This window comes from Oryzias latipes, chromosome 7, assembly GCF_053564925.1.
Source record: "Oryzias latipes strain Hd-rR chromosome 7, Olatipes_Hd-rR_3.1".
NCBI lineage: Eukaryota > Metazoa > Chordata > Actinopteri > Beloniformes > Adrianichthyidae > Oryzias > Oryzias latipes.
Window position 1 is genome coordinate 24,589,375 of NC_136243.1, and position 17,527 is coordinate 24,606,901.

The 17,527-nt window shown below is 38.4% G+C and overlaps 1 protein-coding gene across 2 annotated transcripts in view; it reads right to left on the reverse strand.

The window, feature by feature from the left end:
- Positions 1 to 1,660: 1,660 nt before the first annotated feature.
- The window catches only part of LOC101169035 (adenylate cyclase type 6), a 33,266-nt gene continuing 17,399 nt past the window's right edge, over positions 1,661 to 17,527 (reverse strand). For both annotated transcript variants that reach the window (XM_023956577.2, XM_078950660.1), the window contains exons 4-24: positions 16,087 to 16,236; positions 15,620 to 15,741; positions 14,655 to 14,766; positions 13,759 to 13,886; positions 13,413 to 13,571; positions 13,184 to 13,325; positions 12,920 to 13,048; positions 10,362 to 10,390; positions 9,960 to 10,107; positions 9,791 to 9,888; positions 9,606 to 9,693; positions 9,373 to 9,489; positions 6,893 to 7,042; positions 6,554 to 6,729; positions 6,315 to 6,347; positions 6,205 to 6,234; positions 5,991 to 6,123; positions 5,456 to 5,719; positions 5,060 to 5,264; positions 4,765 to 4,889; positions 1,661 to 3,455 (exon numbers count right to left, since the gene is read on the reverse strand). In XM_023956577.2, the coding sequence (XP_023812345.1) occupies positions 3,327 to 3,455; positions 4,765 to 4,889; positions 5,060 to 5,264; positions 5,456 to 5,719; positions 5,991 to 6,123; positions 6,205 to 6,234; positions 6,315 to 6,347; positions 6,554 to 6,729; positions 6,893 to 7,042; positions 9,373 to 9,489; positions 9,606 to 9,693; positions 9,791 to 9,888; positions 9,960 to 10,107; positions 10,362 to 10,390; positions 12,920 to 13,048; positions 13,184 to 13,325; positions 13,413 to 13,571; positions 13,759 to 13,886; positions 14,655 to 14,766; positions 15,620 to 15,741; positions 16,087 to 16,236 (2,667 nt within the window). In that variant the 3' untranslated portion in view covers positions 1,661 to 3,326. The remainder of the gene's footprint in view (positions 3,456 to 4,764; positions 4,890 to 5,059; positions 5,265 to 5,455; positions 5,720 to 5,990; positions 6,124 to 6,204; positions 6,235 to 6,314; positions 6,348 to 6,553; positions 6,730 to 6,892; positions 7,043 to 9,372; positions 9,490 to 9,605; positions 9,694 to 9,790; positions 9,889 to 9,959; positions 10,108 to 10,361; positions 10,391 to 12,919; positions 13,049 to 13,183; positions 13,326 to 13,412; positions 13,572 to 13,758; positions 13,887 to 14,654; positions 14,767 to 15,619; positions 15,742 to 16,086; positions 16,237 to 17,527) is intronic.

Here is a 17,527-nt window from a genome sequence, read left to right on the forward strand (position 1 = left end):
TCAATCCCACTCGGAGGAAATCGCTGTCTAAATTGTTTAGCATGATCTCAGCCGTGGAGTCTCCCTCGATGCAATCCCTTAAAACATCTTGGGAGCAGGACCTTACTGAAACCATTAGTAAAACAGACTGGGAAATATTGTGAGGAACATTAACTTATCTTCAATGTGTGCAAAACACTGTCTACTACAGTTTAAGATTGTGGATCGTGCTCACCTCCGTAAAGCAAGATTAGCTGAGATGTATCCACAAATTGATCCACTGTGTAACAGATGCAAATCATCAGAGGCCACATTAATCCACACTTTTTGGTACTGCCCTAAGATACAGTGCTTTTGGAGAAATATCTGTGAGGCACTTAGCTGCATCTTGGGAGTTAAATTAACTTTAAACCCACTTGTATTTTTGTTTGGAATAAACAGTGGGGCTCCGACATTGCTTGCAGGTGGTCAGAGGATCATTACCTTTTCAACTTTTCTAGCTCGATGCTTCTTAAGTGGAAGGATGCTGCCCCACCCACTTTATCACATTGGATTCGAGATGTGCTTTACCATCTTAAACTTGAAAAAATAAGATTTACTGTGAGAGAACATAAATTTTATAAGGTATGGAGACCATTTCTCAACTTTTTTAGTCTACCATCTACAAGTGTGACAGAATGAGGCCCCTTTTTCTATCGTTACTTTACGTGTATTGATATATTTGCTCTTACTTATTGTTTTTTTATTTTATATGCTATTTCACCTATACTGTGACTGATTTTATATATTCATGTTTCTCTTTGCTTATCACTTGTAACATTTTATTCCTTTATATTTTCTTTACTAAATGGATATTGGTGACTGGGGACTGGGTTTTTAATTTGTTTGTATTATGTTTTAAAACTGAAAACTTAATAAATATATAAAACACTAACAATACTCAGGTAAGCTGTAGCGTTGGAACCATGCTCAATTGGTACTAGTGTGCCAAGGCCTGAACCGTTGATCCAAGGCAGGATGGATCCATACCTTTATGTTGTTGACACTACATTCTCCCTTTATCATCCGAATGTTACAGCAGAAATGGAGACTCTTTAGACCAGGCAACATTTTCCTAATCTTCTTTAGTCCAATTTTGGTAAAAAATCTGTGTGAATTGTGTTCTTAGCCAACAGGAGAGGCACCCGGTGAATTCTTCCGCTGTTGTAGCCCATCTACTTCCAGGTTTGACATGTTGGGGGCTCAGAGATAGTCTTCTGCAGACCTCAGTTGTAACAAATGGTTATTTGAGTTAATATTGTCTTTCTATCAGCTGGAACCAGTCTGACCATTCTCCTCTGACCTCTAGCATCAACAAGGCATTTACACCCACAGAACTGGCGCTCACTGAGTATTTTCATTTTCGGATCATTCTACCTAGAGATGGTTGTGCGTGAAGTTCCCAGTAGATCAGCAGTTTCTGAAATACTTAGACCAGCCCGTCTGTCACCAACAGACTTTCCGCGTTCAAAGTCTAAATTCACCTTTTATCCCCATCTGATTCAATTTGAACTGCAGCAGATCATCTTGACCACATCGACATGACGAAATGCATAGAGTAGCTGCCATGTGATTGGCGGATTAGAAATTTGCCTTAACAAAAGTATATATGAAGAGGCAGAAATCTAAATGAGCACAGCAATGCAAAAAAAGCAGGCTTTTATTAATTCTGAATAAGTGGAGATTTTTGTTTGGGCAGACTAGCCTCTGCACTTGCTTCTCTCTTACCTATCTTTAAAGGACTACTGTATGCAGCAGTGTTTACTGCTCCTGTAAGGACTATAAGGGAATTAAAAAAAAGACAAATCTAATCTTTTAAGAGGCCTTCAAAAACAGCTGTCCACATGGACGGAAATCTTAAAATACTTACATTGGGAATAATATTCCTTTGGCTGGTAAGTCCAACCACAAAACAACAATTCAGCTTATTATTTTATAAAATACATTACAATCTCCCTGTTCTCTTACTGATGACAGAAATTCTCATTATTGCATACATTCAACCAACAATATTTTCAAGCAGCTAAAATGGGGGGGGGGGGGGGGGTTACAAGCTTTCAAATTGAATAAATTAAGATTCAAAAGTGTAAAGTTGATTATTGCTTCTTGACATGTGGACAATTGCAGTGTTTAACATCATCAATACATTACAAATAAAAAAAGGACTTCTTATATACTTAAGCCTTAAACTGTAAAGAATCAGTTTACTTTCACGTGTTGTAATATAATAAAGAGAAAAAAAAGATTGCTCATTTCACTTGGAATGAAATCAGTCAAAATCAGAATTCAGTAAAAGGCAAAGTAGTAGCATTGTTCCTCAAATAATCATGTATACACAAAAGAAGAATTAAAAACATAACTCTAAAGGATGGTATAAAACATGCCTCACTGTAACCACTTTTGCAAGGAAAAGACTTTCATACAGTATCATAAAAACCTCACAGTGAAAAGTTAGTTTTCCCCTTAACCAAAACAGCATTCAGCTTCATGTGCTCACGTCCACACGTCATCACACACAGAGCTCACACACACTTGTTTCAAAGGTTTCGTAGCAGTTTAACTTCATATCCGTGGTATTAGCACAAGTCCTTCATTTCTTACTTTACGTTTTTGGCTTGAATTAAAGCACATTGCAGAGAACAAGAGTTCAGTCATTCGTTTGAATGGACCACAAACTGCATGATTCACAAGCTAGAAGTGACAAACCTGATAAGAAACAGAGAAGTCCAAGTCAAGGTTATTGTGCTTTGTTTATGCTGCATATTTGTGTTCTCCTTCATTATTAATTTCACAAAATAAGGAATTTGTCTCTGTCATTGACAGAGAAGTTGCCGTGGCCTGTTTTCTCAAAAGAGGAATAGCACAAGAAGGTCATTTGTACTTTAACGGAATCATAAATATGTGTTTCATAACAAACAGTTGTTCTTTGGTTATTCTCCTTCATGTGCTCTTTGCATATTTCCTTTTAAGAAAGACTTTGTTTTCATAAAAATAAATAACGACTTCAAATGAAATACAGATCAAGACAAACTAGTATTGCTCAGAAACAAAAGCCATTTTAGCTCCATCCTAAGGCAACTGGGTTTAATCCTCTTTCTGGCAGCTTGGGAAAAAGCTTTAAAACATAAACCACACCAAACATGTGCGAATTACAGTCAGTTTGTGGCAAAATACTGGCTTGTCTCTGTTGGCCAAGTTTTGTCCCCATGTGTCAGCAAAATGCCTCAGATCTCGCTGCCAAGCTGAACTCTCAGTTTGTCTGCTGAAATAACGCAGTGGAAGTCACCCAGCGATTGGCTGGTCTGTTGTTAACTGCCTGCAGGACCACTGGTGAGGAAGTAAGTGGTCATCTCCCCCTTCCCCTTCACTTTGATGACTCCTCGACAGTCCAGCTGGTATCCATTGTTGACCAGCATGTGGTACAAGTCTGTAGTCACCTATAAGAAGAAATGGATAAACATTCAGAATGTCAGATGGGTATCAACAGATAATTTCTTTTGTTAAGTAATAATAAAAATTATTTATAAACCCTTATTAAGCAGTAAGGTAAGCAAGACAGAAAGACAGACGACGAACTATTTAAAATTAAAGGTAACATTGTCGTTATTTGTAATTTTTGATAGAGATCCTGGCATTTCCATCATAGTGCCATTTGTAGGACAGAAATCTTTTCTACTGTCTTGCTGTTGTGGTAAACTGCGGAATAATGTATGTCCACCTTTGTTCCAAGTTTCTGTTGCCCCATTTAAATAAAATAGAACATTCAGCCTTTAAATTCTTTCTTAAGTGTCTATTATCACTTTTTAATGGACATTCGACAGCCAATAAGCATCGAGTCTTCATCCGGACCACGGTATAAAAATTGATCGTTTACAGGTTATTAGACAATAAAAAAAACGTTCAAATTCAAGTTAAATTAAGTTGTAGTGACACATACTGTACTGCAGATGGAGGCATAGGCATTTCTAATCTTTCAATTTAACTTTGACTTTATCTGCTGTACTCCTATCAGGATAATTGACAGCATCTGCTGTGATGTTTGTTTGCAGTTTTGCTTCCCCGGGGGATATGGAGTAATGTATCACCACAGAAGATGCTTGTGCTTTCATAGTCATGTGATCTTTGCAAGATATTCAAATAAGGCTTCCTGTCCACCCAAAAAGAGCTTTTGGAACCTTTGTGCTGGCAGATTTTAGACAAAGGAAACTGCTGTTGGTTTGTTGTCTAAGAAATCAATGTTCAGTAAAAAATAAATAAATAAATAAAATAATTATTCTGAAGAATAATTTGGTGTTAGTACTTATACTTGACGATTTATCCTTGTTTTGGTAATGTATTCCTTTTCCAAACTGGAGGAGTCTCATGCAGGGTCATAGGAATGCTGGAGCCTGTCCAGCTACTGTGGGTGAAGGTGAGGTACACTATGGACAGTATGCCAGTCGATCATAGGATAGCACAGAAATCCACAATCACAACTCAGTGAAAAATTTGTATTGCCAAACAACCTAAAGATCATGCTTTTGGCCTGTGGGAAGAAGCTGGGGTTGCCCAGAAAAAAACCCAAGTAACATGCAAACTCCACAGAGAAAGAATGCAGCCAGGATTTTAACCAGGGCCTTCTTACTTATTCCGTTAATAGTCTAATAATAAGTACTGTTGACAAATAAAAAAGTTGTACTGACTTGGCAAACTCTTTTAAATGTAATGCCCTATCAGTTGTTTAATGTGATAATTATATATACACACCTGAATGTGGTCTGGAACTCCTGTGCTGTCCATCCTGCTGGCCACATTCACCGTGTTCCCCCAAATGTCATACTGTGGCTTTCTGGCTCCAATCACCCCTGCTACAACAGGCCCCATATTCAACCCTAAGAACACATAGAAGGACAATGAAGATTCAGATTAATTATATTTAAAGAAAATTAGGTATTAACGATTAGTCTCATCATAACTAAAGCTCTATTTTGAAGGATCAGGCAAAGTCTATCAAAAAAGAGTTATGTTTCAGGGAACTATTTCCCCTCTCTTCCAGGCTTACCAATCTTCATCTGGAAGTTGTTGAAGGAATGCTCGTTGATGTATTTCATCTGCTCTCTAAGTCTCATGGCATAGTCTGCCAAAGCCAGGATGTGCGAGCGGCCCTCTTTGTCATAGGAGGAGTCATTGAGGCCAGAGGCTGCCATGTAGGTAGAGCCAATGGTTTTGATTTTCTCCAGCTGAAGAAACCTCTCTTCACTGATGATCTAGAGTCAACAACCATGGAAAGAAGCATATATCACGAAAAGTGCATTTCAAATATTAGTCACATGTAATCAAAGTATAATTAAATTAAAAAAAAGCATACATAATTATTTATTACATGAAACACAAGATTACATTTCCTGTCGTGAAACATTTCCTACATTTGAGTTGTATTAATGACTCCAGATTTTACCTCATCAAAATCAGCAATGATCTCATTAAGCAGCCTCAGACACTCCACCCCCTCGTTGTTGGCCTCAAGCTCCACGTAAAACTCTGAGAAGTTGCTGATGGATGCAAACATGACAGCGACACACTCGCAGGATTGGTAATATAACTCATCATTCCGGCGTTCCCGGGCAAGAAAATGAGCCGCCACATCCTTAGGCAGGATATTGTGGAGAAGGCGGCGGTTGTATGCCTGCAGCTCCTCCATCTCCTCTTTTTCTTCCGTTGCCTTTGGTGGGATGAAGAAGCATAAAGTCGTGCTAAAAACTAATGCTGAAAACATTCTGACAAGTTGCAGAAAGGACAATTGGTAAAATATAAGATGGTAAAATTCTACTTTGCTTCTTCAGTTTCAGGGTTCATGTTGTTCAGACTGACTAAGTGACTCACAGGCACTCTAGAATCGAGGCTTGTTTGCCATAATGCTCTCTATGTCACGCTAAAACAAAAGCCTCCAGTGAAAGATAACTTCTGTTAGATTATACTGTGTTTTTAATTACCTGCAGCTTCCAGAGGAAGTCAAGACGGGCGGTGGACTCCACCTGCTGGCCATGCAAGTAGAGAGCCAGCACAAAAACCATCAGGACTACAGGGGTCATGACCTTTAGGGGTACCTGAGTCACACTATCCAGGCTGAAGAAAAAAAAAAGAGAATGAAATGAGCCTTTGGAGTTAACTGAGCCAAAAAAACATGTGACGAATAAAAGTTCTCACCACTCTTGTCGAGTTTCATTGAAACCAATTCTGCAATAAAGATATAAAAAGGTCATCCCAACAAAGAAGCTTAGCCTCTCATGTAGGCAAGAACAAAACACAGAACTTACTCTTGTAAGGAGTCATTGACAGGTGATAATTGCCTAAGGAAAAAGAATGAGAAAGTTAAAAAAAAATAGAGTTTAATTGGAGAAAATAGGTCGTCTATAATACTAAACATAATTGTAAAACAAAATAGGTCAATTCCAATCTGAAACACAGAACATAAGCTGGAATATTCAAACTGAAGATCACAAGTACTGAGGGGAGTTGGTTGCATGAAACTGGGTATTTATGTGAAGGGACTCACAGTGTGTTAGCTACCAGCAGCAAGTCTGCATTGTCAAACAAAACAACCTGAGGCCACTCCACCAGTAGAAGGAAAGTGATCTGGATGAACAGCATCAGAGCCAGCTTCCCTATGCTACTGATGTGGAGGAACACAGAGCAGGCCAGGAGGGTCAGCAGTACGCTGTAGCTGAAATACTGCAGCAAAAAAGAGAGAGAACAAAAGGGGAGGAAGAGCAAGGCTTAATGTGGCTATCCCAACATGGTTTTTGATGCAGTGTACTTTAAATTAAACGTGAATTCAACTCCGTGAGCAAAGACCTGCTCATACACCTGCAAACTTAAATGTTATAAGCCTAACCTCAGGGAAATGGCAGGGCAAGGTTTGACGTAAACACAGAGTCAAACCGTCCTCTGCTGCCTTGGTCAAGTTGTGAAGCACGCAGAGATTCACTGATGTGTTCAGCTCTTCAGCGACACACTCCTGCAGTTTTTCTCTGCTGCAAGCAAACTATGAAGAAAAGACAAAAAACAGTCTGTTGTTTTAAGCTGCATGCGCACAGTTGCTATTTTATAAAGACAAAGTTTATGGCTAACAAAATTTTATCTAATGATTAAAAAAACTATACATCCTAAAAATACAGGTAAGTTTTAAATATGCTGTACAAAAATTATCTTTTTACAAATGGAGAAGTGCAAGCTTTTCATGATCCATATAAACCAAGTGCCTTAAGCAAAATTGAAACTGTATAAACATAAATTTGGGGGTTTCTTCTTCTTTTTTTTTACGCGTAATAAGCTATGGAGGACCCCTGACATGTGGAACTTCTCCAATATAAGCCTGTCAGGTTTAAAATGACCAACAAGCTAACAAAAAAAAAAAGGTTTATCATTAACCTTTATGTGTACAAGCATGAGGCCATAGGTTTATCTCTAGCTGAAAGCTTTTGATGATAGCCAAGGATATTTACATCATTTTGGAAACATGTCAATCATATACTTAGAATGCATTCCAATTGGTTGTGCTTTATTCAAATCAAGCAGCAAGCTCAGGCCATTAATTAAGTTTGATTGTGATCGATTAATTTATTTGTTTAACTAATGTCATATTCTTTTTCTTTAAACCCCTCTACTTGTATTTTGGTTTGTTTTCTAAAAGAATTGGAAAATAAAATGCATATAAAGACTATTCTATTTCTTGAAAAAAATCTCATTCTTTTTCAAATGTCCTTATATGTTTACTTATATTTTCATGTACAGGAGTAAATTAAAAATCTTTGTATGAAAATCATAATACAATGTTTAAATGTTGGTTTTAGTGAAGTTATTGGGAAATCTGAGTATTAGGTCATTGTTTGCAGAAACTTTGAATAGTCTCTTATGTCTGACTTTCTCAGTCTATTCAATTATCTATTCAAAATATTTGGGTATACAAAGGTGTTTATGGTATTGGAATAACTGCAATATTCCCAAGCCATGTGATTCTGCCACAAGCCTAAATCATGACCACTCCACTGCCATGCTTGACGTGGAATGCTGAAATGCTGTCTTTGTTTTTTGTAAAACATTGGGTTGGTGATGAGGGCCAATAAAAAATTAAGGATTTAAACTTAAAATCCTTCCAAACAAATGATAACTACTCAAGACTTTAACCTTTAAACATACTCAGCGGGGCCTCTAGGGTCACAGATTGTGCATTTTGACCTTGGGGTAAATTTGCTGGGATGTTCAATCCATAAAGATTGGCAGCTGTCTTGAATTTCTTCCACTTGTGAATAATCCCTGTCAGTGTAGTAGAAAACTGACCTTCTGGTTGTTTGGAAACGGTTTTATGAGCCGCTCCAGGTTAATGAGCAGCAACAAATGCTTCTCTAATCGTCCTGCTTATAACTCCCCCTTCTTTTTGCTGTTAATGGACACCAGACTGCTGCAGACCAGCAAACCGATAAAACGTCTTATTTTAAACAAAACTTAAGACCACATTTTGGAAATGATAAACATGAGGTAAAAAGATAAAAATGTGTGAAATTTTCACAAATTTGCTTATGTCTATATAGCAACTGGGGATTATGGTCTCTATCTTCTACAGTCCGAGTGCATTTATAAATTTGATGTTGATAAAAGTATATTTGATGATTTACAGAAAGGGTGTCTAACTCATTTTCACTGAGGGCCACATCAGCATAGTGGCTGTCCTCAAAGGGCCAGATATAACGTATACATGAAACTAAATGTAATGAAAAATAAACGTAACTACTCCTTAATTTTAAATAACTCATTTATTTATTTATTACAACTTTTTAAAGTTACAATTAAAGTTGTATAGAAAACATATGTTTGCTTGTTATTCTAGCATAAATCCTTTTAAATTTGATTCTGTCAGGTTAGGTTATATGGACAATGTTTAAGTCCTAATGTATAGTTGCCCAATCCGATATTTCAAGTCCAATTGCCCCTAGATGTGAATAAATGCACACCAATTTTTATTTTTTATTTTAAGAAATTAAAAACTTTTATGCTCTCGCGGGCCACATAAAATGACATGGAGGGCCACATTTGGCCCGCGGGCCTTGAGTTTGACACGTGATTTACAGGATTCCATAATCATATCTTTAAATATGTCGACTTATCCAATTTAAAAGCACAAATTGTGCAGAATTCCTTTTTTTTTCACATTAAAAGAGACATCTTTCAGAAAATGCACGATGTAATATGGACAAACAAAGAAACCAGGCACGTCCAACGCCCACCTTCTTATTTTTTGTTGTTGGTCATTGTGTTTCAACATGTCTACACACAACTGTTTGGTGATTGAAAAACTACATGAATTCCAATGCCTACCATATTAGCAAAAGACGAAACAAAGAGGAGGAGGATGGTGAAGACCCCCACCAATGTCCTGTTTGCTCGAGAATGGATTATTTTTCCGGTAAGTGTTTGCAAGGCAGCTGGGAAGAGCTTTCATACAGGCAGCAAAGTAGAGATCAGAGAAGAAAGACTTTGTGAATGATGCTGATTGAAGACATATGTATTTAACAATTACTGTTATCTCAAGAAATCTGCAAGAATCCTACTTTGATGCAGGAATAGATGGCACAGAGGAAGAGGATGTTTGAGAGAATGATGAAGATGCTGATGTAAAGGCCAAGCATAAGTGCTGTTCTGTGGAAAAGAAGAAGTCAAGCTCATAAGACACAGCTCATTTTCTATGGATAATTTAGTACCTAGGAAGATGCAATTTGTCAGAAAGCCCACTTACTTTGGAAATATAATCATCTGAATAAAACAGATGAAACAGAACACAAGAAGTGTGCATGCCACATATCCTCCAAATCGGTTGTCCATCTTTTTGGAGAACTAAAATGAAAGAAATGGATTCAGCTCAGGAGAAAATTTGTCAAGTCAGCACGTTTCATTGTGAAGTCAACCTTCTTCTCCAGGTCAGCTTTCTGAAAAGTGAGCAGGAACTTTTTGACGTGATCTCTCCTCAGCTGGTCAATGCTGCGCGCATCGATGGCCCGTCCAAGAAACTCATCCACCTCTTCTTCAGGGTTCAAGACTTCCTGAGTGCATCGACTGTGAGGCACAGGAAACAGAAAATAACTGCATGCTGAGAGCTCATATCTGTGTGAATGTTTATGGGAGAGATTTTGCCTGTGTTATGACAGGCAGCAAGGCTCAGAGCTAATGTAGGATTAGTGCCGCACTGGATTTAACTGAATAAAACTAACAGTGGGCTCTGAAGACAAAGTGCTACAGATCCAGTCTGCCAGTCAGCTTCTCATAACAAAAGCTGCCCTAACAACAATAACTAAGGTCAAAATACTCACTTTTCTTTGCTGGATGCCGCAACAAGCCCCTGAGGAAAGGCAAAAACATTAGAGCACGTTTATTAGAAGAAGAAATAAAAAAACACAGGCGTAGAAAACTGATACATTATTTTAGACAGACTCAGACATCTGAACAGTTAATCCCTGTGAGCCAGACTGATGTTTTAATTAATGCTTGGAGGCTTCAAATTACACCCTCTTTGCCCCTGGGGCTCAAACCCTATGAGAGGGAGAGGACAAGGGAGGAAAAAAGATGGGAGGAGAGTAGGAAAGAAAAGGAAATGAGACTTTACAAAAAGAAAAGGGGAGAGGGAGAAGAAACTCAAGGGCCAGAAAATATCTGCAGCCTCTTCTGGGGGTGTAAATAACAAACTAACTATCCCTGGAAGCCTTTTCACTACTGCTGTGTTTGATGGAACAAATCAATACCTTATCTCACATTTCTATTGTCTCTTCCAGGCCAGTGCTGCACATCCTTTCCTTTTATGTCACATTGTAGCTCAAAAGTTCACATTTGAAGAGCGCTGTCTAAAATTACCCTAAAACGGAGCAGGGGAGCAGCTAGTCTAGCTGCTTTGTGCAGATGGACTGTAATCCTTCCCTGTCAAAGTGAAAGGATGTTACATTTCATGTATTGGATTTGCGGAGCTACTTGGTCTTTAAACCTACATGTTCAGATGAAAGGTTGAACCTTAGGGAAGGTATTTTCTTTAAACCATGATTTTCAAATATAATGTTTGCCTCACCTAAACTTCTAAAATAAAAATATTAGGTATATTTTAATTCAAAAAAGAGTTTTGTGGAATCATTTTTCCAGGCTAAGGCTGATAAAATGGCTTCTGACAGCTGAGGAAAATGAAGATTTAAGTGGCTTTCCCAAATAGACAATGCCTGTTAAAACCAGGATTAAAGCTTAAAACCAAACGAAAAGATCTACAAATAAAGTAATAAAAAACCTTTGAACATTTGTAAAATGTAGCATTTATATTGCTCAAAAAGAATAATATGTTGTTCCAAAAATCCAAGAACTCCTAATAATTCATTTCAAATTCCTTTTAAAACATTAAATAGGTCATATCCACACTCTAACTCAAAATCTCTGCTCTCCCCTGGATGACAGAGAAGAGGGAAACACTCAGCCAGAACTGAAGATCCCCACATCATTTATCATAGAAATCATGGCCGTACTCAGATTTAAGACAGGAGGGTTAGATCTGTTGCAAGTTCATTTTACAGGAGGATTTGTTTAAGGGATTGTCTCATCTCCTGTATTAGTAAAGTTCTTGAACATCATCCATTCAAAACAACAACACAGATTTCCAGAAATAAGTACTATTTATATTCCCATTCTTGGTTGGAAATGGTTCAAATTCCAGTCAAAGATATTTCTCAAACATGTGTGCAAGATAAGACCGTGGTAGTCTATTCCAGCATTAATTTGGGATTCTACCTAAACTCTGTGGACATGTCAGCGTGTTGGCATACACATACATTCCAGCATAAACAAGCAGGGAAGCTCACAATGCTCACTTATATTTGAGGCATTTGCTAATCAGGATATCACATGATTCGCTTGTTCAGATTTTTGTAATGGAACCAGATAAGAGAAGAGCCTAAAATACTTGCTGACAGCTGTTCTCTCACAATGTCCTTCCATTTGAAACAGAGAACTGTTTCTGGTGAAAAGAATTCCGATTAAAACAGTTTATGTCAGACTTATTTTAAATCAAAAGTTTCCATCCAAATGCGCCACTAACATTAATTTACTGTCAAATAAGCAATTAATTTGTTAAACTATTTGTTAAACTGAACCAATTCTACAAATCATCATGGTTGTGTTCCTATATATTCTATGATTTTCTACAAGAATTCAACAACTGTCAGGAGTGTTTAAAAAATGCAAAAACAGTTTTAAAAAGACAGCAAAGCCTCAGATCAGGCAGACAGCTAAAACTGTCTGCATGCCTTCATTTCACTTCATTGTAGAATGAAAGTTTGCACTGCAGTTGTGCCATTTTGAGCTCATAATCTGTAGACTCAGCTCAGCACGTCATCCTTATTCTAGCTAAAACCATCAAAGTCAATGCAGGCAAAGCAGCTACTAAGGAACTGTGGTGTCCTCTTTTAACAGCTCAGAACTTTACACTTGATGGTTACTATTAAACATTTAGAAATTTGCTTAAAAAGCAACAATATGCAAATATCAAAAATAAAATTGAGGTTTCAAATTATTATCCCTTCTTTATGATTGAAAATTCTCTTAAATTAAAATCATGTTTTTTGTGTTTTTAACATGTACTTAGGGCATATTTCTCATTATGGAGGACACGTATCAAGAAAATTAATATTAAAATTGCATTTCTGAGCAAATTGTTGTTAATCAGGAGCAGACAAAAACATGCTGTTTGAAGAAGCTTGTAGTTGTTCCATAAAATCTACAATCAGCAGGCCACAAGGAGGAGGACTTTAAATGTTTAAATAAAAACAAAACAATACTGATCTAACAGAAAGCAGACACTCATTTACACTAAAAAGAAAAATGGTTTAGTGTGTCTCACTATTCTGTTGTAAAGTTTGGATTCCTTGCTTCTGGTGAATGATGTGTTTGGCACCCAACGCGGCATCAGCCCATCTGCAGAGTTTGCACGTACTCTCTGCATCTTCGCCATCATGGCTTTCTCCTCTTTCTGGTGGTGAAAAAAATTAAAATAACGCCGTGTGAGCCAGGTGACAAGCCATTATACTGTTTGTGTGAAATACGGCACTTGTTTGATACTCTGAAGTTGTTGAGCAGATAACTCCTGTGTGTGTTTTGCACTAACCCTTTTCTGGCTGCAGCCAAGCACCAAGAAGGTTTCAATGTTGTTCTCTTTCAAGTAAGCATTCCTCTCTCCTCCAAACCCTGGCTCCACCTCGTAGTCCCCGTTCAGATACTGCAGTGTGGCTTTGGTGATGTGGATCCGTCTTAACAAACACAAAAGTTTTAGACATCTTTTGTAGTCTGTGACACTTTTCTTGACAGGGGTACTGGGCAGAAAAGGAAAGGCTTACCCCGCTTTCCCTCCCGCCTCCATTTGATTGGCAAGCGTCACGTCGTTAGACCACACGTCAAACTGCCACTTGCGCAGGCCCAGCACCCCACAGTGAACACGCCCGCTGTGAATGCCCACCCGCATGTTCACATTAACACCTGTCACTTCTCTCACCAGCCTGGAGATGCACATAAAAATCCAAAGATAAAAATACACATGCAGTCTGGAAAAATTCTATACGTTCACCTTCACGGTTTTGCCTTAGAAAAGTCTGTCACACAAAAGAGGACACCACACAAAATAATTTTATTTAACCTTCTGAAAGACAGTGACCGATTATTTAGGGTACTCTTAAATTCACTCACGAGATGGCTTCAATCATGTCCACTCCCATTTCTACACAGCAGTGGGCGTGGTCAGCCCGAGGTTCAGGCAGCCCTGAAACACAGTAGTAACAGTCCCCGAGGATTTTGATTCGCAGGCAGTGGTTCTCCTGTACGACAAAGACACACAAACGCACAGAAATTATTAGACCTCTAGTTTTCGAGCGCTTTGTTGTGTTAGAGACCCACTCCGTTGGAAATCGTGTTTTTGGTCTTTTTAACATGTTCTTGTGGCATTTTTTCATGATGGAGGATATATATTAAGAAAATTGTGATTAAAATTGCAATTCTGAGTATTTCTTTTTCAAATTGCTGTGAATTAGATGATAAAATGCTATTGGCATTTGTTACGTAGAAAGTACACCAGGCGGGCCACAGGCTCCCTGCTCTGCTCCATTCTGATGCATCCACTTGTAGACGTCTAACACCATGTGCATCTTTGTTCTCCTCGTCTGGTGCAAAACTGTACAGCTGAATAGCTCCAATATTGCTCGCAAGTTTTGTTGCACCCGTAATGTTAGGTTGGGGGTGTGAGGGGCTGTAAGCTAGCAGGAGAGTGTGTAAACAGAGCCCTCTGTTATGGGTGATATGAAGGGGGAGGGGGTAGAGTTGCTACAGTCCTATGTCCTAGAAAACGACACAGGTTTTTTCTTCTTTTTAATTATGGTTAAAAACAGCATAATCATTATTTAAAAAAAAAAATTGGTAAAACTTTTTAAATAAATCCAAAGATGATGAGAGTGGATCTTTGAGAAAAGATGCATCATTTTTAATCATTCTGTAAACAGGTGTTTCAGAATACAACCTACACACAAACACAAAAAGCAACAGATTCATCATAACAGGCTAGAGAGGCAATAGTTTCACGGGAGTCTCACCGAGGCCAACTTGTCAAAGCGGGCAAACAGTTCATTCAGCGTCATGACCAACTCCTGAGCCGTGCACTGAGATGCCAGGCTGGTGAATCCCTCGATGTCTGCAAACAGAATGCTGTGGAGAGGGGAAGGATCACAGAGACCACTGAATACTTAGAAAGAGTCTGAGAACTACACCACCAAGTACAACAGAGGACAAGTCAAATGGGCCTAATATCTCCCACCCATGACAAGTTTGGTCTGCCAAGTGTGCAAAACATTCAAACCCACACATCTGTTTAGCTTTCCCTCTTATTATCAAAGCTAATGTCAATCATGGTTCTTACTCCAAGTATTAATAAAAGAAACAACAAAACTCAATTTCCAGTGGGATTTGACAGATGGCGCCACAAAATAAGCAATTAGACAAACTTTAGGCTGAGGAGGAATTGACAATGTGCTTGATAATGTTTTCAGAGGGCATTTTAGGCGGCTTGTGATTGGACAGTTTGGCTCATCTGCACACTGCCATCAACATAAAATTGTTTCTGTAAACTTTTATGTTTAACCAAACCTGACATTTTGTAAGAAAATACAGTCAATGTGGATAGATTGTCATTAAATAAATTTTAGATAATTTTCTACTTTTCTTGATGTTTTCTTTAGGCTTTAAAGCTTTTATCTTTGCCCTGTAATTGCCCAACTGTAGCTATAACTTATCTTTACACCTTAGGCCAAAGCTTCAGCATTTGTTTCAGCAGTGCAGAGTATACAAAGGTTAGATAAAATGTTAAACGGAGGTGTGCAACAGTTAAATACATTAAGGCTCTGACAGCATAACTACAAAACAATATGGAAAACTAATGCTGTCAGAGGAATTACTGTTGGAGTCACACTGCACATAACACAACTGCCTGTACAGGGAAGTCATAGCAGTGCCTTCTTTAATAAATGTTATAGTGAACACATGTACTGGTGTTACGTTTTACCTAACATTGTCGTGTTTTTGGATGTAGATCTTGTGAAACATCATATCTTCTTTCTTGGCATTGATATCAGCCTTCATTTCCATGGCAACGTGCCTTGGCAGCACTGACAGCAGTAATCGCTCCTAAGAGAGTCAAATACAGATGTAAATTAAGAAAGACACGCAGGCAGACGACAGTGCACATTCCTTTTTGTCCCTTTTCAGTCAGAATGCTCGGTGAGTCATTAAGCCTGGTAGGTATCTATGTAGGAATGTGTTAGTCAAACAGAGAGAAGCCGGGATCCGTGTTTACACTCCATAGCATATTGCTGGCCTCAAAAACCGAGACAACAAATTAGAGTAAAAGAAGGAGACACCCATTTGCTCCTGTTTTGCATTGGTCATATGTTGCATAGCAGATCTTGGGCACGGCTGCCTTCAGGCCTTGTTTTGCTTAGGCTTGCAGGTGTCTGTGTTCAGTCTGTGTACCTGCTGCTGGTTTTCCCTCTGCAGGTGTAGCCTGGCCTGAATGTATCCTCGTGTCTCCTGGAAAGCTTGTCTCTGGGAGACCTCGGCGGGGTAGTGGGTGCAGATTCCAATCATATTAGTACACAGGAAGATTAATATGTTGGCGCTGATCTAAAACAAAAAAAAATAGACAAGTGAGATCCGGCATAAAAAGGAAAACGCAAAGTATGCACAAGTCGCAACGCAACAGTACATTGAACTAGGCCTGACCTGGGTGAGGTCATTGAGTAAAATTGATAACATTCGGTGTCATAAGAGCAACTGCAAGGCGAAAAATTCCTCAAACATCTGAGGAGCCATTAGCAGTGATCTGGCTGGAGATGATAAGCATGGTTGCTCTGCAAGAAGGCATTTTCTTTAGCTTGTGTTGTGTAAGGCAAACAAGATACCTAAATGGATGAGATGGTCACAAGAATCCCAAATTATATGGATTTGAGTGGAATTTGAACTAATTGTTGACTTTAGCTTGTAAAAGAAACGGACAGATTTCGAAGAAAAAAACATTAAATGGTCTAGCAAAACAATACTTTAAATCAGGAGTGCCCAATACGTTGATCGTGATCAACTGGTTGATCCCGAATGGGGTAGGTGGGTGGATCGCGGGCCATGAAAACCAATTAACTAAAACACTAAAAAAAAATATATATATATATATATTTAAATTTCAGCATTTAACTACTAGTTTTTCTTCCTCCAAATTTCAGAAAGGTGTGAGCGTTCAGTGTCAGACTCCTAAACCGTGGATGTAGTAGCTAGTGTGTCTAATCGACTGACAATCGCTCAAAAAAAAAAACTCAAACAGAACACACACAGAACGTTTCTATTGTCGGTACACCATGTGCTGCTGCGCCGTTGACATGACAACAACGAACACACTGGGACAATTCAACAAGCTGTTAAAAGTAAAAAAGACAGGAACTTTTTGTCATGTTGTAATCCTACATTTTCATGTAAATGTATCTATTTAATTTAAAATAATTGTCTGATCCACTTTAGAATCAGTGTATTTAAGTACCGTACATAAATATCACAATTAAATCAGACGTATGTAGATCTTTTGGAACTTGTCGTCTCAAAAGTGGCTCAACAACAAAAAAAAGTGTGGGCACCACATAGATAATGTAATTAGTAGTTTATTTACACGTCTTTCCTTGCACAGAAGTAAAAGCAGACATTGGTACTTCATTTTTGCATTGTGAGCTTGAAAAACAGCCTGAACATCATTATCTGTTCCTTGAGTAAATTAGGTTTAGCTTTTGAGCGCAGCTTGCTTAGTGGAGTCATTGACCTTAAAGGCATTCCTCTTTTCCGTCTCTTTTTGTGGGTGCTTGTGAAGTATCAGACCCATCTGGTGATTTGAGTCTGTTAGCAATTTCTCACTAGCCCATAGCCAAAACTCAAC